The 20,831-nt window shown below is 47.3% G+C and overlaps 1 protein-coding gene across 6 annotated transcripts; it reads left to right on the forward strand.

Moving 5' to 3' along the window:
* On the forward strand, window positions 1-20,831 carry EXOC7 (exocyst complex component 7). Of its 6 annotated transcripts, XM_077787346.1 has the most exons (22): window positions 1-158; window positions 936-1,001; window positions 2,025-2,209; window positions 2,859-2,964; window positions 3,453-3,675; window positions 4,745-4,912; window positions 5,901-5,912; window positions 10,391-10,483; window positions 11,448-11,516; window positions 12,715-12,860; window positions 13,091-13,243; window positions 13,659-13,757; window positions 14,344-14,406; window positions 14,732-14,798; window positions 16,216-16,254; window positions 17,225-17,290; window positions 18,406-18,526; window positions 18,934-19,029; window positions 19,314-19,377; window positions 19,873-19,914; window positions 20,078-20,211; window positions 20,580-20,831. In XM_077787346.1, exons 1-22 carry the CDS (start codon window positions 99-101, stop codon window positions 20,680-20,682), a joined length of 2,175 nt encoding a protein of 724 aa, XP_077643472.1. In that variant the 5' UTR covers window positions 1-98; the 3' UTR covers window positions 20,683-20,831. The 6 variants fall into 6 exon arrangements, with proteins under 6 accessions (XP_077643472.1, XP_021397356.1, XP_077643473.1 ...); XM_021541681.2 differs by lacking the exon at window positions 11,448-11,516; XM_077787347.1 differs by lacking the exon at window positions 5,901-5,912.

Genomic DNA, 20,831 nt, shown 5'->3' on the forward strand with positions numbered 1-20,831 from the left:
TTTGCGCATGCGCGGTGCGCGCCGCCGCGCCCGTCATGGCGGCGCGGCAGTGACGGGCCGGGCGCGGTGGGAGCGAGCGGCGGGGCGGCTGCGGCGCGATGATCCCGAGCGAGGAGGTGTCGGCCCGCAGGAGGGAGATCGAGGACAAGCTCAAGCAGGTGGGGGTGGGCTTGGGGCGCTCTGCGGGCGCTGCCGGGGCTTGGGGCCGGGCCCGCAGCCCCCTGGCGCTGCCGGGCAGGCGAGGCTGGGTCTGGCGGTCCTCACCGGGCCTGGGGGCGTCCCGGGACCCCTCAAGGCGCTCATCATCCCCCTGCTGGCTTGGGAGCACCCTCAGGTCCTCTTCAAGGCCTGGTTTGCAGGAATGGGGGTATCTCTGCTCCCCACTGTGGGCCTGGGTTTCCCCTCTGCGTTCTCGGCAGGGTCGGTGGGCTCTCCCCACAGTCAGGTTCTGTCCTGACAGGCTGCCATTCCCCTCTGCCTGTGGGCTTTGGGGTCCCTCCACCATCTGTGGGCTTTAATGACTTAAAACCAGCCCTTGGTGGCTGCTTTGCATCGGACACTTGAGTTCCCGGTGTGTTTGGAAGGTGCAGCACCTGTGTTGTGCTGTGGCAGGGAAATGTGTGCTGAGTCGTTGTGCCTCAATGGGAAAAGTGTTCATTTTATTTTGTGCTGTGTTTCCCTTTAATGCCCATAAAGGGAAACAGTGAATTCATAAACCTCCTGGCTCATTACATTATGTGTCCCCACCTTGGGTTACTTGCCCTGCTTTCTGTTAAGAGGTGGTAATATTAAAATGTGGCCACAGAATCAGCATCAGACCAAACATGGCTTGCAGCAGAGTTTACAAGGTTGGTAAAAACCTGTGTGTGCTGTTTAGTGACTTAAACCTTAGTGTTCAGAATTTTAGAGTAATTTCTTTTTCATCTTACTCGCAGGAAGAAGAAACTCTGTCCTTTATCAAAGAGAGCCTTGAGAAGAGTGACCAGCTCACCAAGAACATGGTAGGGATGTCCTTATGTTGGGCCTGGCTTTACTTTTTCTTAGGTTTTTAGGTTTATGAGTTTTCAAGGCTGTTGTGATGCCCATCTGAGGGATGTGGAGCAATGAACCACTTTGGACTTCAGTGACTGGGCAAAGGGGAAACCTGAGAAATGCTTCAATACTGAGCTTCTCTCCTGCTCTGCTGAGGGTTCAGATGAGCTGTTGGCCTCATCTCTGCTACAATCAGTCCTCTCTCTTGGGGAAAAAGTATTAAGAAACCTCAGATAAACAGCATCATGTTGTTGTTTCATAATTCAGGTTTTGTTTGGAGTTTTATTTTGCGAGTGTTCTGTGCAAAGATAAAAAGTAATTATTGTGTTGTAATTGCTTATAAGCCCTCAGTTTATATACTATGTCCAGTCTTGGTCTCAGTGCTTTAAAAAAGTCATAGAGGCACCACCAGAGAAGTGTGGAAAACATGACACAGGAGTGAGTCTTGTAGGAATTACCTTTGAGCCTAGAAAAGATGATTCTGAGGCACCCTTTTATGAGCTTGCTTTGGTTTTCCTCCTGTCAGCAGCACTGTCACGATCCTCTTTAAAAACCAAATGTCTGTGGTGCAAAAGAAGGTTCTCACTAGACTGGTACTTGTGCAGCTCCTGTTTGGGTCTCACTGTGGAGCAAAGGAGCTGCTGGTTTGTGATTTTGCTGCTCTTTTTACATGGGGCACCTCCAGGCAAGTTTCTGCGGCTTTATTTTCTGTTGGTGAATAAAATTTTGCTTGTCCTTTTTTCTGTCTTAGAACGTTATCTTCACTTTTTGGGATTGGCCCATCCCTATATGGCAGGTGATCTGTTTTGTGATTGTTAGTAAAAACTAGAACATAGAGGGGTGGAAACAGCTGCTAAGGAACCATGGCAAATTAGTAGCAGAGCCCAAAAAGAAAAGCTAGGCCTTGAAGATCCCTGACTTCCCTGCTCTAATTCCTACCCCACTCCATAGGAAGGAAGTCCTGAGCTGTTGGTTTCTCTCGTGGTGTGTAGGTTTCAATCCTCTCCTCCTTTGAGAGCCGTTTGATGAAGCTGGAGAACTCCATCATCCCTGTCCACAAACAGACAGAGAACCTGCAGCGCCTGCAGGAGAACGTGGAGAAGACCCTGTCCTGCTTGGATCACGTCATCAGTTACTACCATGTGGCCAAGGACACAGAGAAGATCATCAAGGAAGGGTGAGTTGAGCAGATAAATCCTGCTGGGAGCTTCATCCTGTTGGATTTTTGAGATAGAGGTGGGGGACCTGACTTCACACACCCTTGGTATGCTTGGTACCCTTCCCACATTCTTTCCTCAGTCCACACTGGCTTGACATTCAGCCATTTCCACAGGGCAAAGACAGCTCAGACTCTGTACTGGGATCTCTTCCAGATCTCTCAGAGGTGCTCCCATTGCAATCTCCATGAGCAGCGGTAGCTTTTCTGTTGTCTTCTGATCTTTTCCCAAAGCTTTTCCTTGCCCATTGAAGTTGTTACTACATCCAGGATGTACCAGAGCTGTTCTGGAGCCTCCTTGTCTGGGAGGGTGTTGGATGGTTCTTGTCTGAGATGGGATGTGCAGTTCCCTCTGCCTTCCATCAGGGCCTGTCTGGGAGAGGAAAGCAAGGCTGAGACTTGTGTGCTGCTCCATCACCAGTGCTGCTGCACTTGCTGTGTGGGTTGGGTATCCTGCTGTGGCACTGAGTGCAGGCAGAAGGGAATTCCTCCTAGCTGAGGAAAAGGGGATTGTTGTTTTTATCCCAAGTCTGGTCTGTTGCTTTCGTGTTATTTTGTTTGTTTGTTTGTTTCTTAGGGCACTACCTTTTATTTCTGGTTTTATTTTTAGCCCCACGGGGAGGTTGGAGGAATACTTGAATTGCATGGACAAAATCCAGAAGGCAGTGGAATACTTCCAGGACAACAACCCCGACAGCCCGGAGCTGAACCGTGTGGTGGGTCATGGACCTGGAACCTGTGGATGAGAGGGGGACAGACACAGCCCTGCTGTTTGTCCCCTGCTTGTCCCTTGTGGGTTTGCTGCCTGGGGAAGGTGGTGTTTGGGCACAGCTGAAGGAATGATTGCTTTGGCTTCTAGGCAGAATTTCTGCTCCTGGCATTTTGCTCTCTCTCTTATGCCAGGAAGACTCTGAAAGCAGCTGTTGCACCTGTGGAGGAGGAGTGGATTGAACCTCCTGAGCAGCTCTTGTCAGTCCTTCAGCTGCTTGAGCAGAATGGGTGATCTGTTAAAATCCCACTTGAGCAACTCCCTAGCATTTCTTAAATTTAATTCACTTTAAAAGTCTCTCGTATACAGGCGTGGTTGGAGTTTGAAGCATGCAGTACTTGACAGTGGTTAGAAAGGATGTTTTTATGAAAAAATACTCCTGAGTGACTGATGACAGAAATCCTGTTCTGCTTCTGTCCTGGTGTTTTGTGCCAGAAATCCCTCTTTGAGCGGGGCAAGGAATCCCTGGAATCGGAGTTCCGCAGCTTGATGACACGACACACCAAGCCAGTGCCACCCATCCTGATCCTGGACCTGATCAGTGGGGATGAGGAGATGGACACACAGGAGGAGATGTCCCTGGAGCACCTCCCGGAGAGCGTCCTGCACGACATCATCCGCATCTCGGGCTGGCTGGTGGAGAACGGCAGGAACCAAGGTGGGTGCTGCTGCCTCTTCTTCCCTGTGCCCATCTGGCAGCACTGGCAGGACGAGTGATGCCTTAGTGGCACCTTTCAGCTGAGTAGTTCAGTCTTTCCAGCACCTGAAGATTCTGCTTTTTTTTTTTTTTTTGTAGTGAGACTGAAGTGATGGTTTGTTGGTTGAACAGAATGAGCTGTGTAAACAAAGCATAAATTATGTTAATGCAAAGTCTGTCCTGTAGCAAAAATCCTCTGCACTTGTACCTGTAATGCCTTCAGATGAAGCTGCAGCTATCCAGTGCTCAGGTTTTATAAATGTGCAAGACACTGGACATTTACTCCCATTTGGGAAATATTTATGACCAGAACTCTTTGTATGAAATGTGACCAAGGGCAGGGGGAAAGCAGCACAGACTTTCTTCAGTCTGTACATGTCTCTCCTTTCCTGTTCTGCAGCATTAAGGATTTCCTAGAGCTTTATAGTCCTTTATTAAGTTTTTCTTCAGGATTGAGTGACTTTGTAGACTTCTATAGGAAATGTGAACTTTTACATTCATGCAGCTCCAAGAATCACCCCCCACCTCAATGATTTACTCCTGAGGGGGGGGATTACTGTGCCTACCAAGTATGATGAACATCCTTAAAAGCTTCTTAAGAATTTTTCCATGATCAAAGACAACTCATGCATGTAGAGCATATTTTATTAGTCAGCTTGCATTCTGCTTTCAAATGACGAGCACCTCATTAAATCCCCGAGTGGCCTGAATCCTGAAAAGTGTGTGAAGTCTCTCATGCTGGAAACAAAGCACTTGAATTGACAATGCCTTGCACAAATATCTCCTGTCAGTTCCACCACTTGGTAGTGGTGGAATTAATGTTGTGTATGGTGGGAGGAGTGGAATGAAGATTGCAGGGGAAGGGAGAAGAAGTTTTTTAAGAAAACAGGAGAGGCTCTGGGAGGGAAGGATGCTGACTTGTGGTCCCACACCAAATGTTTCTTAAGTCTCTGCAGGGGCACAAAGTGTCTGCTTTACCATGTAGTGTTTCCTGTGTGCTTGTAATCTCATTTTTACCTTGTCTCCTCAGATTTCATGACAGTTTACTTCCAAATCCGCTCTGTGCAGCTTGACCGCTCCATCAAGGGGCTGAAGGACCATTTCCGTAAGAACAGCTCTTCCTCGGGGGTGCCATATTCCCCTGCCATTCAGAACAAAAGGAAGGACACCCCCACCAAAAAGCCCATCAAGAGGCCAGGTGAGTCCCCCAGGAGGGATCACTGCCCTGGGTATTAACACATCTTCAGCCTTCTCATTGCTGAGGTAGCTCTGTGTCTAAGATGTGTTTTTAGGACATTTAGGTGAGATTTTGGAGGTAAGCACTTCTCTGCTCTGGATTTAGCATTGAGATTACAGGTTCTGTCTGTCTGTCAAGCCATCAGCTCTGTTCTCTGGGTGCTGTAAAGGGTCCCAGAGGGGCCCTGTGTACAGGGAGGGGAAAGGCCCTAACAGAGGAGAGGAGTAAAAAGAGACCTGAGTGGACTGTAAAAGGATTTGATCTAGAGCACTTCAGATTAAATCCAGAGCCTTGGCATATGGAATATAGCCTGTGCCACAGCAAATAGAAAGCTCATATCTGATAAAACACCTCACTTCAGCCATTAGCTATGAATAAATTATTGTTGTGCTAGAAAGCAAGAAGCCTCCAGGAGCTGAGATAGGGATTAGGTAAGTGCCTACAAAAATGAGATACAGCGAAGTTTAGAAGGGCTCTTAAAGCTCTTGCCTCAGCCTGTCTTGGGAAGAGCTATGAATGTGGCTGGTGGGTTATTCCTTCTCACAATGTGGTTTTTCTGCATTTATTGCAGCTGGTGAGGTTGGTCATTCTGGAGTTTGGGATTGTAGGGCTGGAGTTCCCCTCTCTGGAATGTGCCATCTAGTGGGAGCACAGCCAGGAGGAACAGCAAAAGCCAGCACAGGGATATTGACCCTCTGTGTCCCAGCACTCTGTTGTCTCCTCTTTAACAGTGATCACAGCAGAAAAGTTCATATTTCTGTAGGTTTACCTGGCCAATACTCCCCTTCCTTATTTTGTCCTGTATTGTCCAAGTACTCTTACTGGGTTCAGGAAAATAGTAAGAAATGTGGGTAGGGACTGGGAATGGATGGGATGGGGAAAGGGAGGAAGAAGAAATACCCATTTTAATTGTGTTGTGTTTATTTTTATAATCCTGATGTGAATGCAGTCCTCATCCCAGGTAATGTGTCTCTGTGTGTGTGTGCTGGCCCTGGTGCTCACTCTCTTCACTTCTGTGTGTGGAGAGGCTTTGCTGGGCCTCTTCTTGCTGCAGCAGGGGATGTGCCTGGGATATTTGGAGAGGGAGGGCTGCCTGGAGAAGGCTGTGGCATCCAGACTTCACTCCTGTGGTCTTTCAAAATCAATCTGTGCCATTGCTGCTGTGCCCTGGAGCTGTCCTTGAAAGCTGATGGAATTGGTTTGAATTTCAGTGAATTTTTCCCTGGCAGCGGAGAACTACTTGATAAGGCTTAGAGGCACTGAAAGGTGCCAGTGGGATTCTGTAGTTGAGCCATGGGAAGCTCAGGTTGCAGATGCTTCAGATTTGGTCAACACTTCTCAGTTATCACCTGATTCTGAAAAGGTTCCTGTGTTTTTATTTCTGTGCATTCAGCATGCTCAGCAAACATTTCTGAGCAACCTGACAAGTGATAGTATCTCCCCTGTGCTCTTAGGTAAAGAGTCAGGGATGGGGGAGATGCTTTGTTTTTATGGGCAGATTATTGAAAAATCCTAGGGATTTTTTAAAAGAGTCTCAGATCTTGGATATTCCCATAGAGAGGAGCCCACACGTTAGAGAGCACCAATTCCTACAAACAGTACTCGTCTAAAGTGGATGCATTTGGGCATCCAGAATTACTTGTCATGAGGAAAGTCTCAGCTGTAGATGTGCCAGAAGATTTTCATGTCTTTATGTCCAATTGGATTTTGCAAGATGGAGCAGGTCTGAATGCAGGGAGCTGATGGTGCATGAAGGAAAGAGTGTCTCAAGTGATCCATTGGATTATTGTACTGCCAAGAAAAAATAGTGGCTCATTTGTCTCCAATCTTCATGAAGCAGACAGAGAACCAGACTGCAGCTCTTGAAGGACAGTGGATGTTCATACACCAGCCATCTGTTATGACTGCTGAATTGTACTTCAGTGAAATTAAAAATGGAGAAAAATAGAGTCTTTGGGCACAGATTCACTTTTTTTCTGCAATTCCATTAGCTTTCAAGTACAGCTCTTGAGGTGGAGGTCTCACACCATCTTCACACTGGCACAGTGGCTCTGGTGGTGTTTGTCCCCTGGGTTTAGCATTTGTTCAATTTGGACAAAGGTTTTTTTCTGTTCTGTTACTTTATTTCAGTAAGTAAAGCCAAGTTCTGCCAATCTGAGTTTCAGATAAGGGGGTTTTCTGACATTTCCAACAAGAGACTTGATTTCCTTGGTCCTTGAAGAAGAATATCCCAGTGCACACCCCAATGCACACTTTAACCTGTTGCAAGGGGTAAATAACAAACTAAATCTGATGTGCTATAGCTTTCTTATTACCACAAAACAGCACAAGAGAGGATTAAGGGAAGGTGAGGTATTAGGAGCAGGGTAACAAGGCAGAGATAGCCCCAGGGACTGTGTTGAATTCTAGAGAACATGCTCCATATCCATGTGTTGTTTCAGAGGGTCTTCATCTCTCTGTTCCTGTTGATGTACCCTGTGCTGTCTCTTGTTATTACACCATGCAGTTAAAAATCTGACTGCTGGAGATGCTTTTAAAGCAGAGTTGTGTCCTTTAAAGTGACACTTGACAGGTCAAGTTGAGCTGATGATTTGTGGTTTTTTTCTGGTTTTAGTTTGATATTTGAAATGTCAGCACTCCTTCTCAGAGAGCAGGTGTATTCAGGTTCCCAAATCATCCTGCTGCAAACATATGTGCATAAAATAATGTTTCTTTGTGATGCCTGTAGACCCTGTGCTCTCTTTGGGCTTGAGAGCAGCAGGAAGTTCTGCACTTTTGAGGAAGGATGGGGCCACCTGGCCTACAAAAGCCAGAGGGCATTGTCTGGTTTCATGCAGATTCCTGCAGCTGGTGCTTGAGAAAAGAGGATGTGTTGCCCTGCTGCTTGGATAGAAAACTGCCTAATGGAAGAGAGAAACAAGAGAATGAATTGCATGTCGAAAAACATCTCATGCATGCCCAAATCCCACTCTCTGGAACAACTGGGCCTCAGAAGCAAAGGTTTCAGGTGATTTTTGACCTTTGGAGGCTCTTTTCAGACTACAGGAGGGCTCTTTCCCAGTTTCCTTAGTGCTCCAGTGAGGTGGTACCTATAGGCATGTTCAGTGGCAGAATAAAGAGCCCATTCCTGTTTCCCAGACTGATCACTGCCTGGCTTGAATGTGATGTTTTCATTAGTAGCTGAAACATAGTCCCATTTGGTTAGGGAGCTGCTTAATAGGGGAAAACAATCCTGGAACAAAAACATTTGGCTTCCACCAGAATCCATTAAAGCCTAATTATGATGCCAAGTCAGAGGGATCCAACAGCACTGAAGTGATGCCCCCGGACACTGAACACTCAGTGTGTGTCAGTAAACACAGGTAATTGTGCTTATGCAAATAAAATGCAGCATAATCAGCTCCTGAAATTGAGAAAAAGAGGAAAAAAAATTTAAAAGAGAAGAAGCCATCAAGGGTGGGCTGTGAAAACATCCACTGCATACCTGTGGAGTGAGAGCCTGCTCACAGCAACAGCATTTGTAATGTCTGCTTGGTTTTTACATCAATTCACAATCTATTTTTATTCCTTTGCATTTTTCCCTCCCTGTAAATGCTGGAAAATGGGAAAAGTAGAAGAACAGTACCTGAGTTGAGCTACTCTGCAGTTGCTGGGTCATGGAAGCAGCAGTAAGAAAGAGCCCTCCTTGCTCAGAGGAGCTTGCTGGTGTGCCCAAGCTCTGGAGGTTTCTGAAAGTAGCTAAGAATAAAGTGGAAATATATGGGATGTGAGAAGCATCAGGAAGCTTGGAAGAAGAGGCATAGTCCTCATTTGATCATATGGCAGAAGCTTGGGAGCAAATGCCTCAGCCAGCAAAGGCGTGAGACTTCCCATCCTTCCCATCTCCCAGGTGTGGGTCATGAGGGGAGAAATTTCCTGTTAGAAGAAAATGTTTCATGGATATGATTTTTTTCTTTCTTTACAAAGTGATCGAGAACACTCTGAGCTGGTAGAAGGACAATATAACCAGTGAAATACTACATTTTGGGAACCATGCTCTGTCATTTAGTAAGTGCACCAGGTTAAGGCAGTTTGGTAATTCAAGAGGAACGTTTCTCTCCTGTTCTCTCCCAGTGTCTGAGGGATCTGAAGTTCCCTTTCCCTTGCCATAAATCCCTTTATGGGATGAAGCTGTCCTGCACCCTGGAATGCTGTTCTAGGGCTGTGCAGCAGTGTGTACTTGGGCTCCCTTCAGCATTTGGGCAGCCAGCACTCATTTCCAGGCTGCACTGGGGCTCACAGTTAGTGGTGAAAGTAGAGATCCTCTGCATGTTTGAAGTATTTATTGCTTAATAGCGGAAGAACAATTCTGAATTTTGGCAGCAGCATTTTTGTTTTTGGCTTCTTCATTTTACTCAGCCCAGTTGTGTTTCATTTGGGTCTCCTATAGAAACCCCTTCCACCTTCCCAAAACTTCCAGTTCCCTGTTGTGCAGGCAACAGCAAAGGTCTGCTATGGGAGGGTGTCGGTGTGCTTGTGATAATTGTAGCTTGTTGCATGACAGCTAACCTTTTAATGTGGAAACACTGCCTAGGCTTCAGTTGTCACATTAATGCTTTGTTTTGTGCATTCCAGCTGTATATCCAGCACTGCCTTTTTGTTCAGTTCTGTCTGGTTTTTGTGTGTTTGAAGTATAAATCTTTTAACCCAGTGTTATTTTTTTTTTCCATGGTTTTAATTGATTTGCAGTTCCTTGGAAGAGAAGTGTCTTGGGGATTAGGGTGGCTTAATGCAAGTTACACATGGGTGGGCAGCATCCATTATTCTGGGATTCCTCTGATGGGAATTGCTGCTGCAAAAAAAAGCCCAGAGGTTATCACCCTTTTACTGCTTCCTGTACCATTCCTTGTCTTGGCTCTGGGGCTCCTGATGGCTCTTTATTGATTATGCTCAGAAAATACCCCTCAGAAAGGCACCTCTTACTAAGTGACTGCAGTTGTGGCTCCAAGGAGCAGGCAGCGTGTTGCCAGACAGGAATTGTCCACATGCAAAGCTCTGCTTCCATAGCTGAGGAAAAGCAGCAAACCTTCTTGCTGTGCTTGGATGCAGAGCACCAACTTCAATAAACCCATTACAGAGAAGGGAGTTTCATGCCTTCCCTTCTCTGGTTGTGTTTATCACCCAGCCATACCATGCTGTGTCTCCAAACTGATTCTGTATCCCTGGCTCCAATTTATGCCCCCAGCCTCAAAGCAGGGAAGCATTCTGGAAATGCCATTGTATCTGCACACTTGGACATGAGTTTGGGGTTCACATTCCCATGCTGAGCATCCTCATTGCTGCCCAGCATCCTCTTGCTGGGCCCAGGTGACTTGCTGGTGGAGGGCTGGTGTTCTGGGTTTGTTTTCTTTCACTCATTTTCTAGGTCTTCTTGTCTCTTCTCTCTGGTTCTGGTGACAGGCACGATCCGTAAGGCTCAGAACCTTCTGAAACAGTACTCTCAGCATGGTCTAGATGGGAAAAAGGGGGCCTCTAACCTCATTCCTATGGAAGGTAATCACAGCTCAAGCCACTTCACCCTTGACTTTCTCTGTGTATCACTCTTGCTTTCCCAGGTGGGGCTTCCATTACTTCAGTGTTGGAAAACAGCATTGGATTGGGGAACCAAGGAGATGCTGGAGGGCCAAATAATTTTGTTTTATTTACTCTATTTATTCAGAATTTACTATCTGAATTTCAGAGTCTCCATAAACATGAGTAGAGGTGGAGAGGATTATTACCTCTAACATTGACCCACCACAGCCTCCTGGGTAATGGAAGCTCTGCTGACATCTGCTTGTGGTGTTCCTGTTCTCTTTTCTTTTTGCCTGGACTTTGAGACATTCATTTTCCTAGTGACCTTTCCAAACCTGGTGCTGAAGTGTTGGACCGCAGGTAGCTCAGTGCATTGTACCTGTACATCTTCTCTCTGCCTAAATGCTTGACTCCTCTTTTCTGACCTCCTCTGCTTCTAGAGGTTGTGCCAGATAAGGGAGAAGATGCTTCAAAGCATCTCTAAGACATTCCCGCCTCCTGCTATGAATCCATCCTAAGCAGGTTTCTTCAGCACCTGTGCTGCAGCCTGCTAAACCCCAGATGGTGACTAATATCACTCACATCGGGGAAAATCCTCATGCTGAGCAGGAGAGGGCCTTTGAGTTTGGATTTTTAATGGTTGTGGGTAAAAATTGGACTCTGATGCCTGCAATCCCATTCAGAATATATGGCAGGAGGTTTAAAGGACTCTTGTGGTCCAAGAAGCAACTCACACTTCTCATCAGGTTTCAAAGGGTTGCTACCGCTGTATAGCCCAACCAAAGGATTTGGTCAGGAAGCATTCCTGGGACCATAGGGAAATAGGTGTCCAGCAGATCAAATAAGCCAGGCTTGAAGCAGCTTCCAGCCAGAGTGAGCATCCTTGCTGTGACCACCCTGGATAAATTGCGCCTTCTGTTTGTGCCAGCTGCCATCTCACTAGGTCATGAGCATGACTTACGCGTTAAGCACCTTTCCGATGCCCTGAGCGACAAGCACGGGCCGGCTGCGGGTAAGTACCGGGGTGGCCCTGGGAGCCAGCTGGTCCCCCCTGCTTCCCAGAGTCTTCCACTGCTGTGGTGTAACCAGGGCTGTTCCTCTCCGTGGGCAGTCCTGAAGCATGAGCCCCCTCTGGCTAAGAAGCTCTGGCTCTTCTCAGTAGAATTCACTGCTACTAATCACACTCCCTAAGCCCTCAGACAAAGAGCCCAACTTTGTCCAAGGAAAGGTCACCATGTTGAGGGACATTTTCTTGTAGATGGCTGCTGGCCTTTGGGTGCTGAGGCAAAGCAAGCAGGAAAGGAAACAGTGCAGCACACCCTACAGTGCACCACTGCACTGCAGGCAGTCTGTGTCTCCTCTGCTGACCAAAACTTCTGAAATACAAACCTGAAGGACCTGTCAGCATGGGGAAGAATTGGTTCTTTTTCCATCAAAAGTCTCTGGGAGGAGAGAAGCAGCAGCCTATAGCTTAGAGAAGGTCTCTCTGTGTCATCTTACTGTCTTGCCGGATGGGGTCTGTCTGTGTCTGTCCTGCAGACATGTCCAGCAGTGGTTGGCATGAGTTGGTTTTGGCCCTTGTATCACTTCTCATGCGTGCCATGTAGAATCTTTGATGGATCTTTGACTGAGATATTCATATTATAAGACTGAGATATTTGCATTTGTATGCAGCATTGTATGGCAGATAACTCACCTAGCTGTGCTGATATTCCTGCTTCATAAGATGTAAATGTTCATCAGCCTGGTTTTTTATCTTGTTTCTGCAAGTGGGAAGAAGCTGCCTTCTTGGACAGCCTTTATTTCTCAGAAATGTTGATGCCGAATGGCAGTTCATCTGCATGATGGATGGAGATAAGGAATTCTAAAAATACAAGCAGAGATGTTGAATAATTCACCTCAGACTTTCCTGGGTTTAGTACTCTGTGTTCAAGCCCTTGATTAAATTTAGTCTGTATCCCAGAAGAGCTCCAAACTTCACTTCTGTCATGAGGCTGGAAAGAGGTGGTGCCCTGATGTGCATTTCCTGAGCTGCGGGTGGCTTTTCCTGCCTCCTGCTGGGTACTCAGAGATTCCCACACACAAAACCAGGGCAGTAATGGTGAGAAGATGACTCTTGTTCTCACACATGATGGGTGCAAAGCCAGAATCAGCTGGCCCAGAAGAACCTCATGCTCCTTGTGTAAACCAAAGGCATCTTGCCCTTGCAGGGAGGGACGACGTCTTCGACATTGAGATCGACGCGTACATCCACTGCGTCAGTGCCTTTGTCAAACTGGCCCAGAGTGAATACCAGCTCCTGACAGAAATTGTCCCAGAGCACCACCAGAAGAAGACCTTTGATTCTCTCATCCAGGTCAGTTGAGCCTCTCTGCTTGGAAAGGATGCTGCCTTGTCCTCCAGGACCTGTTGAGGGAACCAGGGTCTGTACAAAGCCTGGAGAACATGTGCTCAGAGTCCCTCACTGGTACCACAAATGATGTATCAGCCAAATGGTCATCTGGAATGGGTGTCCTGCACTGAGCCCTTTGTGCTGCCTGAGCAGAAGCCCTGTTCTTTCCTCATGGGTCTCTGGCTTTGTTGCAGGAGTCATTGGATAACTTGATCATGGAGGGTGATAACATTGTCTCAGCTGCCCGGAAAGCCATCATCCGACACGACTATTCAGCTGTGCTCACCATCTTCCCCATCCTGAAGCATCTCAAGCAGATGAAGCCGGAATTTGACCAGGTCTTGCAGGTAGATGTGATGGGATTGGAGAGGGTCCTGTGGCTTGCATTATCTGGAGATATTTTTGAAATGGATTATCACAGTGGCTTTGAGCAAAGCCATGCTGCTTCTGTCCCCCAGCACGGACTGCAGTTGCACAAGTGCACCTTGCTCCTATCAGAGCTGGGGAGCCAGCAATTCAGCATCTCTCAGCAGCAGCTCTTTTCATTTCAAGTCCTGACCTCAATGGACCACCACATCATCTGCCCTTTCTGCCTGGAGAATGTGGGATTTCATGTGTTGTTGATGGTGCTGTAAATATTCTTCTGGCATATGGGGAGCTGAGAATGAGATGCTGGCTTGGGGTATGAGGTGGGGTTTGTGCTGGGTGGAAGTTCTGATACTATTTGTTTTCCTTTGCTGATCTACTGTGGAACTATTCCAGGGAACTGCAGCAGGCACTAAGAACAAACTGCCAGGGCTCATCACTTCCATGGAGACCACTGGTGCAAAGGCACTGGAGGAGTTTGCAGACAACATTAAGGTAGGATTCTCCGCAGTAGTCTCTGATCAGCTTGGAAGAGGGTTTTTTGGAACAAAACCTCTAGTTTAGCTTTCAGCTTTCCATGAGACTGTGTAGTTTCTGAATGAAGCAGGAACTTGCTGGATTGCTTGGGACAGTCAAATACCAAATGCTTCGTGCTGGTTTCAAACACAGAAGGCCTTTGCCTAAGATCCTTAACAGGCATCCTACAAATAATTTGACATGAGCATCCAGGCCTCTGCAGACACTAAGTCTATCTCAGAATTAATCCTAAACAGAAAGGAAAATTGCTGCCTTGAAAAATTTTGGAGGACTCGTGTTAAGCTGTTCCTGTGTAAGATGGGCTTGGTGAATGGTAGGTGAGCTGAAGGTGTGATGTCACATGCTGAACAGAGCCCTGAGGTTCTGAGCTGCTGGTGCCTGGTAGCTCTGGTTTCTGAACACCAGGAGATGGCACTGTGAGAGCTGGGCCTGAGGGTGTTGGGAGTGGCTGGATGAAGAAGCCTTCAGCTCAGTTGTAGCAGCAGTTGTATTGTCGGTGTCTCCCCTTACATGCTCACCTTATGTCTGTCTCTTCCCTTTTTAGAATGATCCAGACAAGGAGTACAACATGCCAAAAGATGGGACAGTTCACGAACTCACCAGCAATGTACGTGATGGTAATTTGAACCATCCTTTGTGGAAAACAGCTTCTGAAGGAGTTTTAAAAAGAGCAGTAGGGAAACTTCCTAAATTAAGGTGTCTCTGCATTAACAATTACACAATTACCTGGTTTCTGTGGCAGGATGAGCTGGTGACCCCTGCTCAGCCATGGTGGGACTGTGTGGGGAAAACCCAGCAGTTCAGAGGAGTGTAGTGATTTGTTTCTTGAATGCCTCTAAGTGTGGGGGGACAAGTGGTTCTTCATGATCCTTAATAGCAGACCACTGGAGATGTAATATTGGTTGCTCCTAAATTCCCTCCCTTGTTTCCAGGCCATCCTTTTCCTACAGCAATTACTGGATTTCCAGGAGACAGCTGGTGCCATGCTGGCCTCACAAGGTATGTACATGCATGGGGCTTGCTTGGGCATGCAGTTCCTTCCTCAGATTCCCTGGACAACTTCCCTGAAGTGACCAAGCCTCAACATGCACTGTGAGCTTGTTCTCCTGTCCTTCACCCTGTGGTTTGTCTTGTCCCAATCTGCCTTGACCACATAGTTGATTGTCTGGAGAACTCCAAGGGATGAAGAGTTCCCTGCTGGCCTTCCACACTTGCTCCTGGCAGGTACAATGAAGATGGTGTTTACTGCTGGTGTGCTCTGAGAAGGGATTCCTGGGTCTTTTAGCTCCAAGTCTGGCCTTGGCCTTGCGCTGTGTGACTGTACTGGAATGAGGATGGCTGCTCCAGTTGGCTTCTGTGTGTGAACAGCACCATCCTCTGCTCAGAGTACAACAGCAGCTGCAAGAATCTCCTCAACCTTGAGACATGGGCAAGCTGAGGCACTGGAGCCATTTGTGCATCCTGTCAGAGAGACAATTTTTAGTTCTGCTCCCCAGGCTGCTGAAGAGACCCAGTGTGGAAATGAATGCATAGATGAGAAGCTGAGAGCCGCTCGTGTAGCAGGGTGGTGCTGCTTGTCAGCTGGAATGGGATTCTTGGTTCTGTGCAGAGCAGCAACTCCAGGCTCTCCAGTGAGCTTTTGGCCTTGGCAGAGCTTGTGCTTTCAAGGAGGTTGGAATAGAGCAGCCTGGAGATTCAGGGGAGGCACAGAGGGAGGGCACAGAGAAGGCACAGACTGGAGAGGGTTAAAGAGCCCATTAGCAGCAGAGGTAGGAGGAAGCTTAGAGCTGCCTCCAAACTGTTACCTGCAAAGTTCAGTTTGGAAATTTGCTAATTCTAAACTCGAACTAAGATGTCTCTGCTTTTGCCCCATCTCTTCTAGCACTGCCTTGTGCCTTTTCCACTTGCAAGCTCACTGTGCTCAGGCTCTTCTGGGCCTTGGCTCTCTCTCCTTGATGAAAGAAATGGTCTGAATTTTTTCTTGGAACAACTGTTTCCCATATTGTTCCCTGAATAGTGATGTCAGCACTGTTTGGAAGTCTTGACATGTCTTGCAGTGAGATCTCTTTTAGGTGATTGAAAAGTCAGCATAGATATGAGGTAGCTTGGCCTTGAAAGTGGGTTTGGACTGTTTTGGAATGAGGTGTTGTGCTAAATACAACCAATAACAATGCAAACAATGTCTCTAGCAGGGGAAGGAGGTTGGACTCTGCCTTTCCTCTGTGATTTCCATTCCATTTGTGGCCTTGGAGGGATTCCTGCCTGCTCTCCTGTGCACCTGCCTGTGGCTGCTCTGTGTTAATATCTGCTTTGTTCTCAAAGGAATGGTGGTCTCTAACCTGTCTTTTTGCACTTTTGCATTTCTCTTTCTCTCTCATCCCTCCCCTTTTCTCTCTGCTCTGCCTAATCTCTGTAGTTCTTGGGGACACATACAATATTCCTTTAGATCCCAGAGGTAAGCAAACTTACCCACACCTACCTGTTCATATTGCCTCAGACTCTGGTGATGTATGTTAATTCTTTATCCTCCAGCAGTTGTAAATAAATTAACACATAATTGAAAAGGGGGAAAAGGGGAGGGTAAATAATCCTTGCCAGTGGGCCAGAGAGGATAGGGAGGGCTTGTCAGCAGCAGACAATGAGGGATGCCACAAGAGCTGAGACAGGCTCAGGATGGCACGGAATCTCTTTGGCACAGGTAGCAGATTGGCCCAGCTGGTGTCGTGCTTTAGCCCATGTGCACTCAGCTCCTCATTGTCCAGCTCCCAGCAACAGGAGCCTCGAGGCCTTTCCCATGGGGTGCTGGTGAACTCGGACCACCCGAGCTAGGTCTGGCTGCCAAACTCTCTGGAGGGGGCAGGAGGAGGTGGCCACCCCACGTGTCTTGTGGGCCTCATGCCCACAGGCCCTCGAGGGCAGAAAGGCATCTCCAGACAGAGGAGCATGTGCCAGCCTGGAGTCTCAGTCCCTCCTAGAGCCAGACAGGCCCTGTCAGCAACCATGGGGATGGCTGAAGCTTTCCAGAGCCCTTCTGCTTGTTTCAATTACTGTTGTGTGCTTGCTGTTAACAGCTCTAGCTCATTGTTCTCTGATTGCCAGTTTCTAGTGCTAACCAACGCTTTTCAGGCTGGGGGAATGGATGGGGAGGAGGAGTTTTATGATTCTTTCTGATCAAAAGGATGTTCCCTGAGCATCTGGAAGGAAAGGAGATATTTCTGCCAGGGTGCTCTGCACTGGATGCAGACACAAGGACTGAGGGGGCAGAGCTCTTGCCCCCTGGATGAGCTGCTGACAGTGGGCTCTGAAGCAGGAGATATTTCACTGTCAGTGGGAGTTAATTCCATAGCAACAGGGATGAGGAATAGAGGCAGACACAATCCCCCTCTTCCCAGGGCATGTTAACTGGCCTAAGACTTTCCTTTCAGAGACCAGCTCCTCAGCCAGTAGCTACAGCTCAGAGTTCAGCAGGCGGCTGCTGAGCACCTACATCTGTGAGTACCCTGCACACCTTTGATGCCATAGGATTTTAGCTTTTGTATTTTCATATATTTGTAATCCTGCAATGCTTTAGTGTTTAAACTCCATATACTGTGTTAGCTACTGCTTTCCCATTTTGGTCTGACAGAACAATTCCTCTCTAGGTCTAGCAATCAAGGGCATGTCACTGCCTCAGGCCCTGAGAGATGTAAACAAAAGTGAGTTTACATCACTTTGTAATGTGAGCAAAACCTTACAAAGTGATGTAAACTCACTTTGTAATGGGAGCAAACTTTGGGTAAATTACTTCATTACCTGAAGCTGTAATTGAAGATTAACCCGCAATATGTAAATGGACCAAACTTATCAAAGTGTGAAAATCTGTGACCCACTGTCCATTTTTGGGTGTAGCCTCAGGGGAGGGGCTGAAATGTACCTGAAGGCCCTTCAATAAATATAACTGCTTTTTATTATTATAATTTTGTTGAGCCTCTGGTTTTAGGTAGCCCCTAGGAGGCATCAGCTTCCTCCTTCTGCCCCATGGACAAGCCTTTACTGGGCTCATTCCTGGGTGAAAAGCACAGGCTGTGTCTCTTCTCCATGTGTTTTTTCCACATTTGAGCTGGAGTCTGATGGGAAGGATGAAAAAAGGGTCAGTCTGGGAATTTGGCTGTTAGAGTAGGACAGGACAAAGCACAGTGCAGCAGCTCACTGTGCTGCAGAGCTGTTCCCCTTAAACCTTTGTTAGCCTTCAACCCCATGAAGGTTCCCAGCTGCCAAAGGGGCGTTTTAAGGAAGTGACATCAGTGATTTCTCTTTCTGTTACAACTGAGATCAGGTCCTTCAGTTTCTGAGACCTGAGCTTGCATTGTGGAAAGTTCTGGGAGTTCCTCTGAAGCCAAAGTGCACCTCCATTGCCAAGGCATGGAAAGCAGTAGTTTTCAGAGAGGCTTGGGTGACTTGCTGAAGAAAAATCTGTGTAAGGGCTGTTAAGTACATGTGATTGTAGCCTTTGTACAGGCAGTCAAGCACATGCTGTTCACTTTGCTGTGGGCCCAGAGCTTGGTTTGCTTTGTCAATAATTAGTTTCAGTGCAAAACTTCTTGTTCTGTGTTTTTCCCTCTTTAAGGCAAAGTTCTGGGCAACCTGCAGCTTAACCTGCTTAGCAAATCCAAGGTTTATGAAGACCCAGCTTTGAGTGCCATTTTTCTGCATAACAACTACAACTACATTCTGAAATCTCTGGAGAAGTAAGTGTGTGTCCTGAGTGAATGTCCCTCAAGTCCAATGCTGATAGGATGGTTTTGGAGCAGAGCTCTGCATTGAGGACACTTACTTGCCAGCCTCATATCTGCTTTTTCTTCCGTCCTTGAAACTGCCTCTTTGAAGGTTTTGCAGTATTATAAACATCATGTTACCTGAGAGTGGAAGATAAAAGCATTAGAAAATGCCTTAGGTTTTAGAGCATCCTTTGATCATGGGAGGATTGAGGATGCGGCTGTGGAAAGTAACTCGGATTGCTTCTGTCTCCCAGTGTGCACATTTCAGGGAACATTTTATTGTGAAGGGCTGAAAGGAACTTGTTGATGGGGATTGAAATGCTGCCATCCTGACAGCAGCTGGCTCGGATGCTTCCTCAGGTTTCTTGCTCTTCCAGGTCTGAGCTGATCCAGCTGGTGGCTGTGACACAGAAAACAGCTGAGAGATCCTACCGAGAACTCATTGAGCAGCAGATCCAGACCTACCAGCGCAGGTCGGTGACATCCTCTGCCTCTGCCTTGCTTTTTTTGTCACTTTGGGAGCTCTTTGGGAGCTGCTGGGGCAGTGGGAGCGATTCACCTAAAGCAGAAACTTGGCTAAAACCAAAGCAGAGTATGTCTGGTTTCCAAGCAATTAATCCATTTTGGGAAGGGGTCAGTGTGGGAAGTTTTGGGGTGTATATTGCCTGAGTTGGACTTTGGGTCACAGGTGAAGACAGAAGTGCTCTGGTAGAGGTGTGAGTAACTCTGCTTCTCTCCCATCTCATTGCACATGCAGCTGGTTGAAGGTGACAGATTACATCTCGGAGAGAAACCTGCCTGTCTTTCAACCAGGAGTGAAGGTGAGAAGATGGGCAAGGATGGGCTTGACAGAACAGAAGTTGTCAGAAACACCATCTCTTTTGTCATAAAAAATTCTCAGAAACCTTCTTCATATGTCCTGCCAGTATCACTCTGCATAGTGACCACTGTGGCTGGCACAAGTGGATCTCCCTTGCCCTGGATTCATCCAAGTCTTTTAATCTCTGCCTCCATTCTTATATCTTCACCTGAGCAGACGCCTCTATTCTGGATTTTCAAAACCCTGAGATGTTCCCTTGGAAAGGGATGGAAGCATGAAAAGTCTATTTTATGTATAAAATTATCCTTGTTAAACCTACTTCAGCTGAGTGTGGGGTGTGCTGTTCTGCATCTCTCTCCTCACTGCTGGAGGAGAGGGAATCCAAACCAAGTGCTGGATATTGCTTAGGTTGGATGGGGAGTTGTGGGCCAACAGTGGTGTTGGATATTTATTTCTGGAGATGAAATAAGATCCTTTCTTTCCCTCCTTGTTGCAGCTCAAGGACAAGGAGAGGCAGATGATAAAGGAACGCTTTAAGGTGAGGAGGTGTTGGATGGTGTCAGAACATGCCCTGGTTGATTGGGACACAGATCTGCCTGAGGAGGAGACCTCTTGGTGATCAGCAGGGAGGGGAAGGAGCATCAGACTGGATGTGGAGATGTGATTGCAGATGGGATGCTCACTGAGTTTCTCTTGGACAGGGTTTTAACGACGGGCTGGAGGAGCTGTGCAAGATCCAGAAGGCCTGGGCAATCCCAGACATGGAGCAACGGGACAAAATCCGCCGGGCACAGAAAACCATTGTGAAAGAGACCTATGGTGCCTTTTTGAACAGGTGAGACCTCCTGCAGCACTGTCCTCTCCTCTGGGTTTACTGAGGTCTTTGGGGCCTTGCATAGCCTGAGCAAACCACTTTTCTATTGTCCTGTCTTAGCTTCTCTACTTTGCACACTCAGACATCCCCAAGCTGACCTTGAGTATTTGCAGGTGTCACCCTGATTCCTTGGTCAGTGAGCACAAAGCCCTGAGCCACCCTGGGCTGTTCATGTTTGTGAGGCCAGTTGTAACCAGGTCGTTTGCTCTACACAGGATACTCTGTCACTTGAGTGGGGTGTGCTGGAGTGGAGCTGATTTGTGACAGAGGAGGGAGCAGTGGGTTTCTTTGCTGTGTTCCAGTTATTTGTCACCTGTTTTCTTTTGTAGATTTGGCAACGTGCCCTTCACCAAGAACCCTGAGAAATACATCAAATACCAGGTCGACCAGGTGGGGGAGATGATTGAGAAACTGTTTGACACATCAGCATAAATTTCCAGCTGTTGTGAACTCTCCAGCTGCCAAGTACAAGCCAGTGCTCTCTCAGCAACCCTGGGGACTCCCTTTCTCCCCTGCCCCATTGTGGTGGGTAGGGTGTTATACTTGTATTTATCAGATTTATAAACCTGTGGAAACACTAA

Source organism: Lonchura striata, chromosome 19, assembly GCF_046129695.1.
Source record: "Lonchura striata isolate bLonStr1 chromosome 19, bLonStr1.mat, whole genome shotgun sequence".
NCBI classification, from domain to species: domain Eukaryota; kingdom Metazoa; phylum Chordata; class Aves; order Passeriformes; family Estrildidae; genus Lonchura; species Lonchura striata.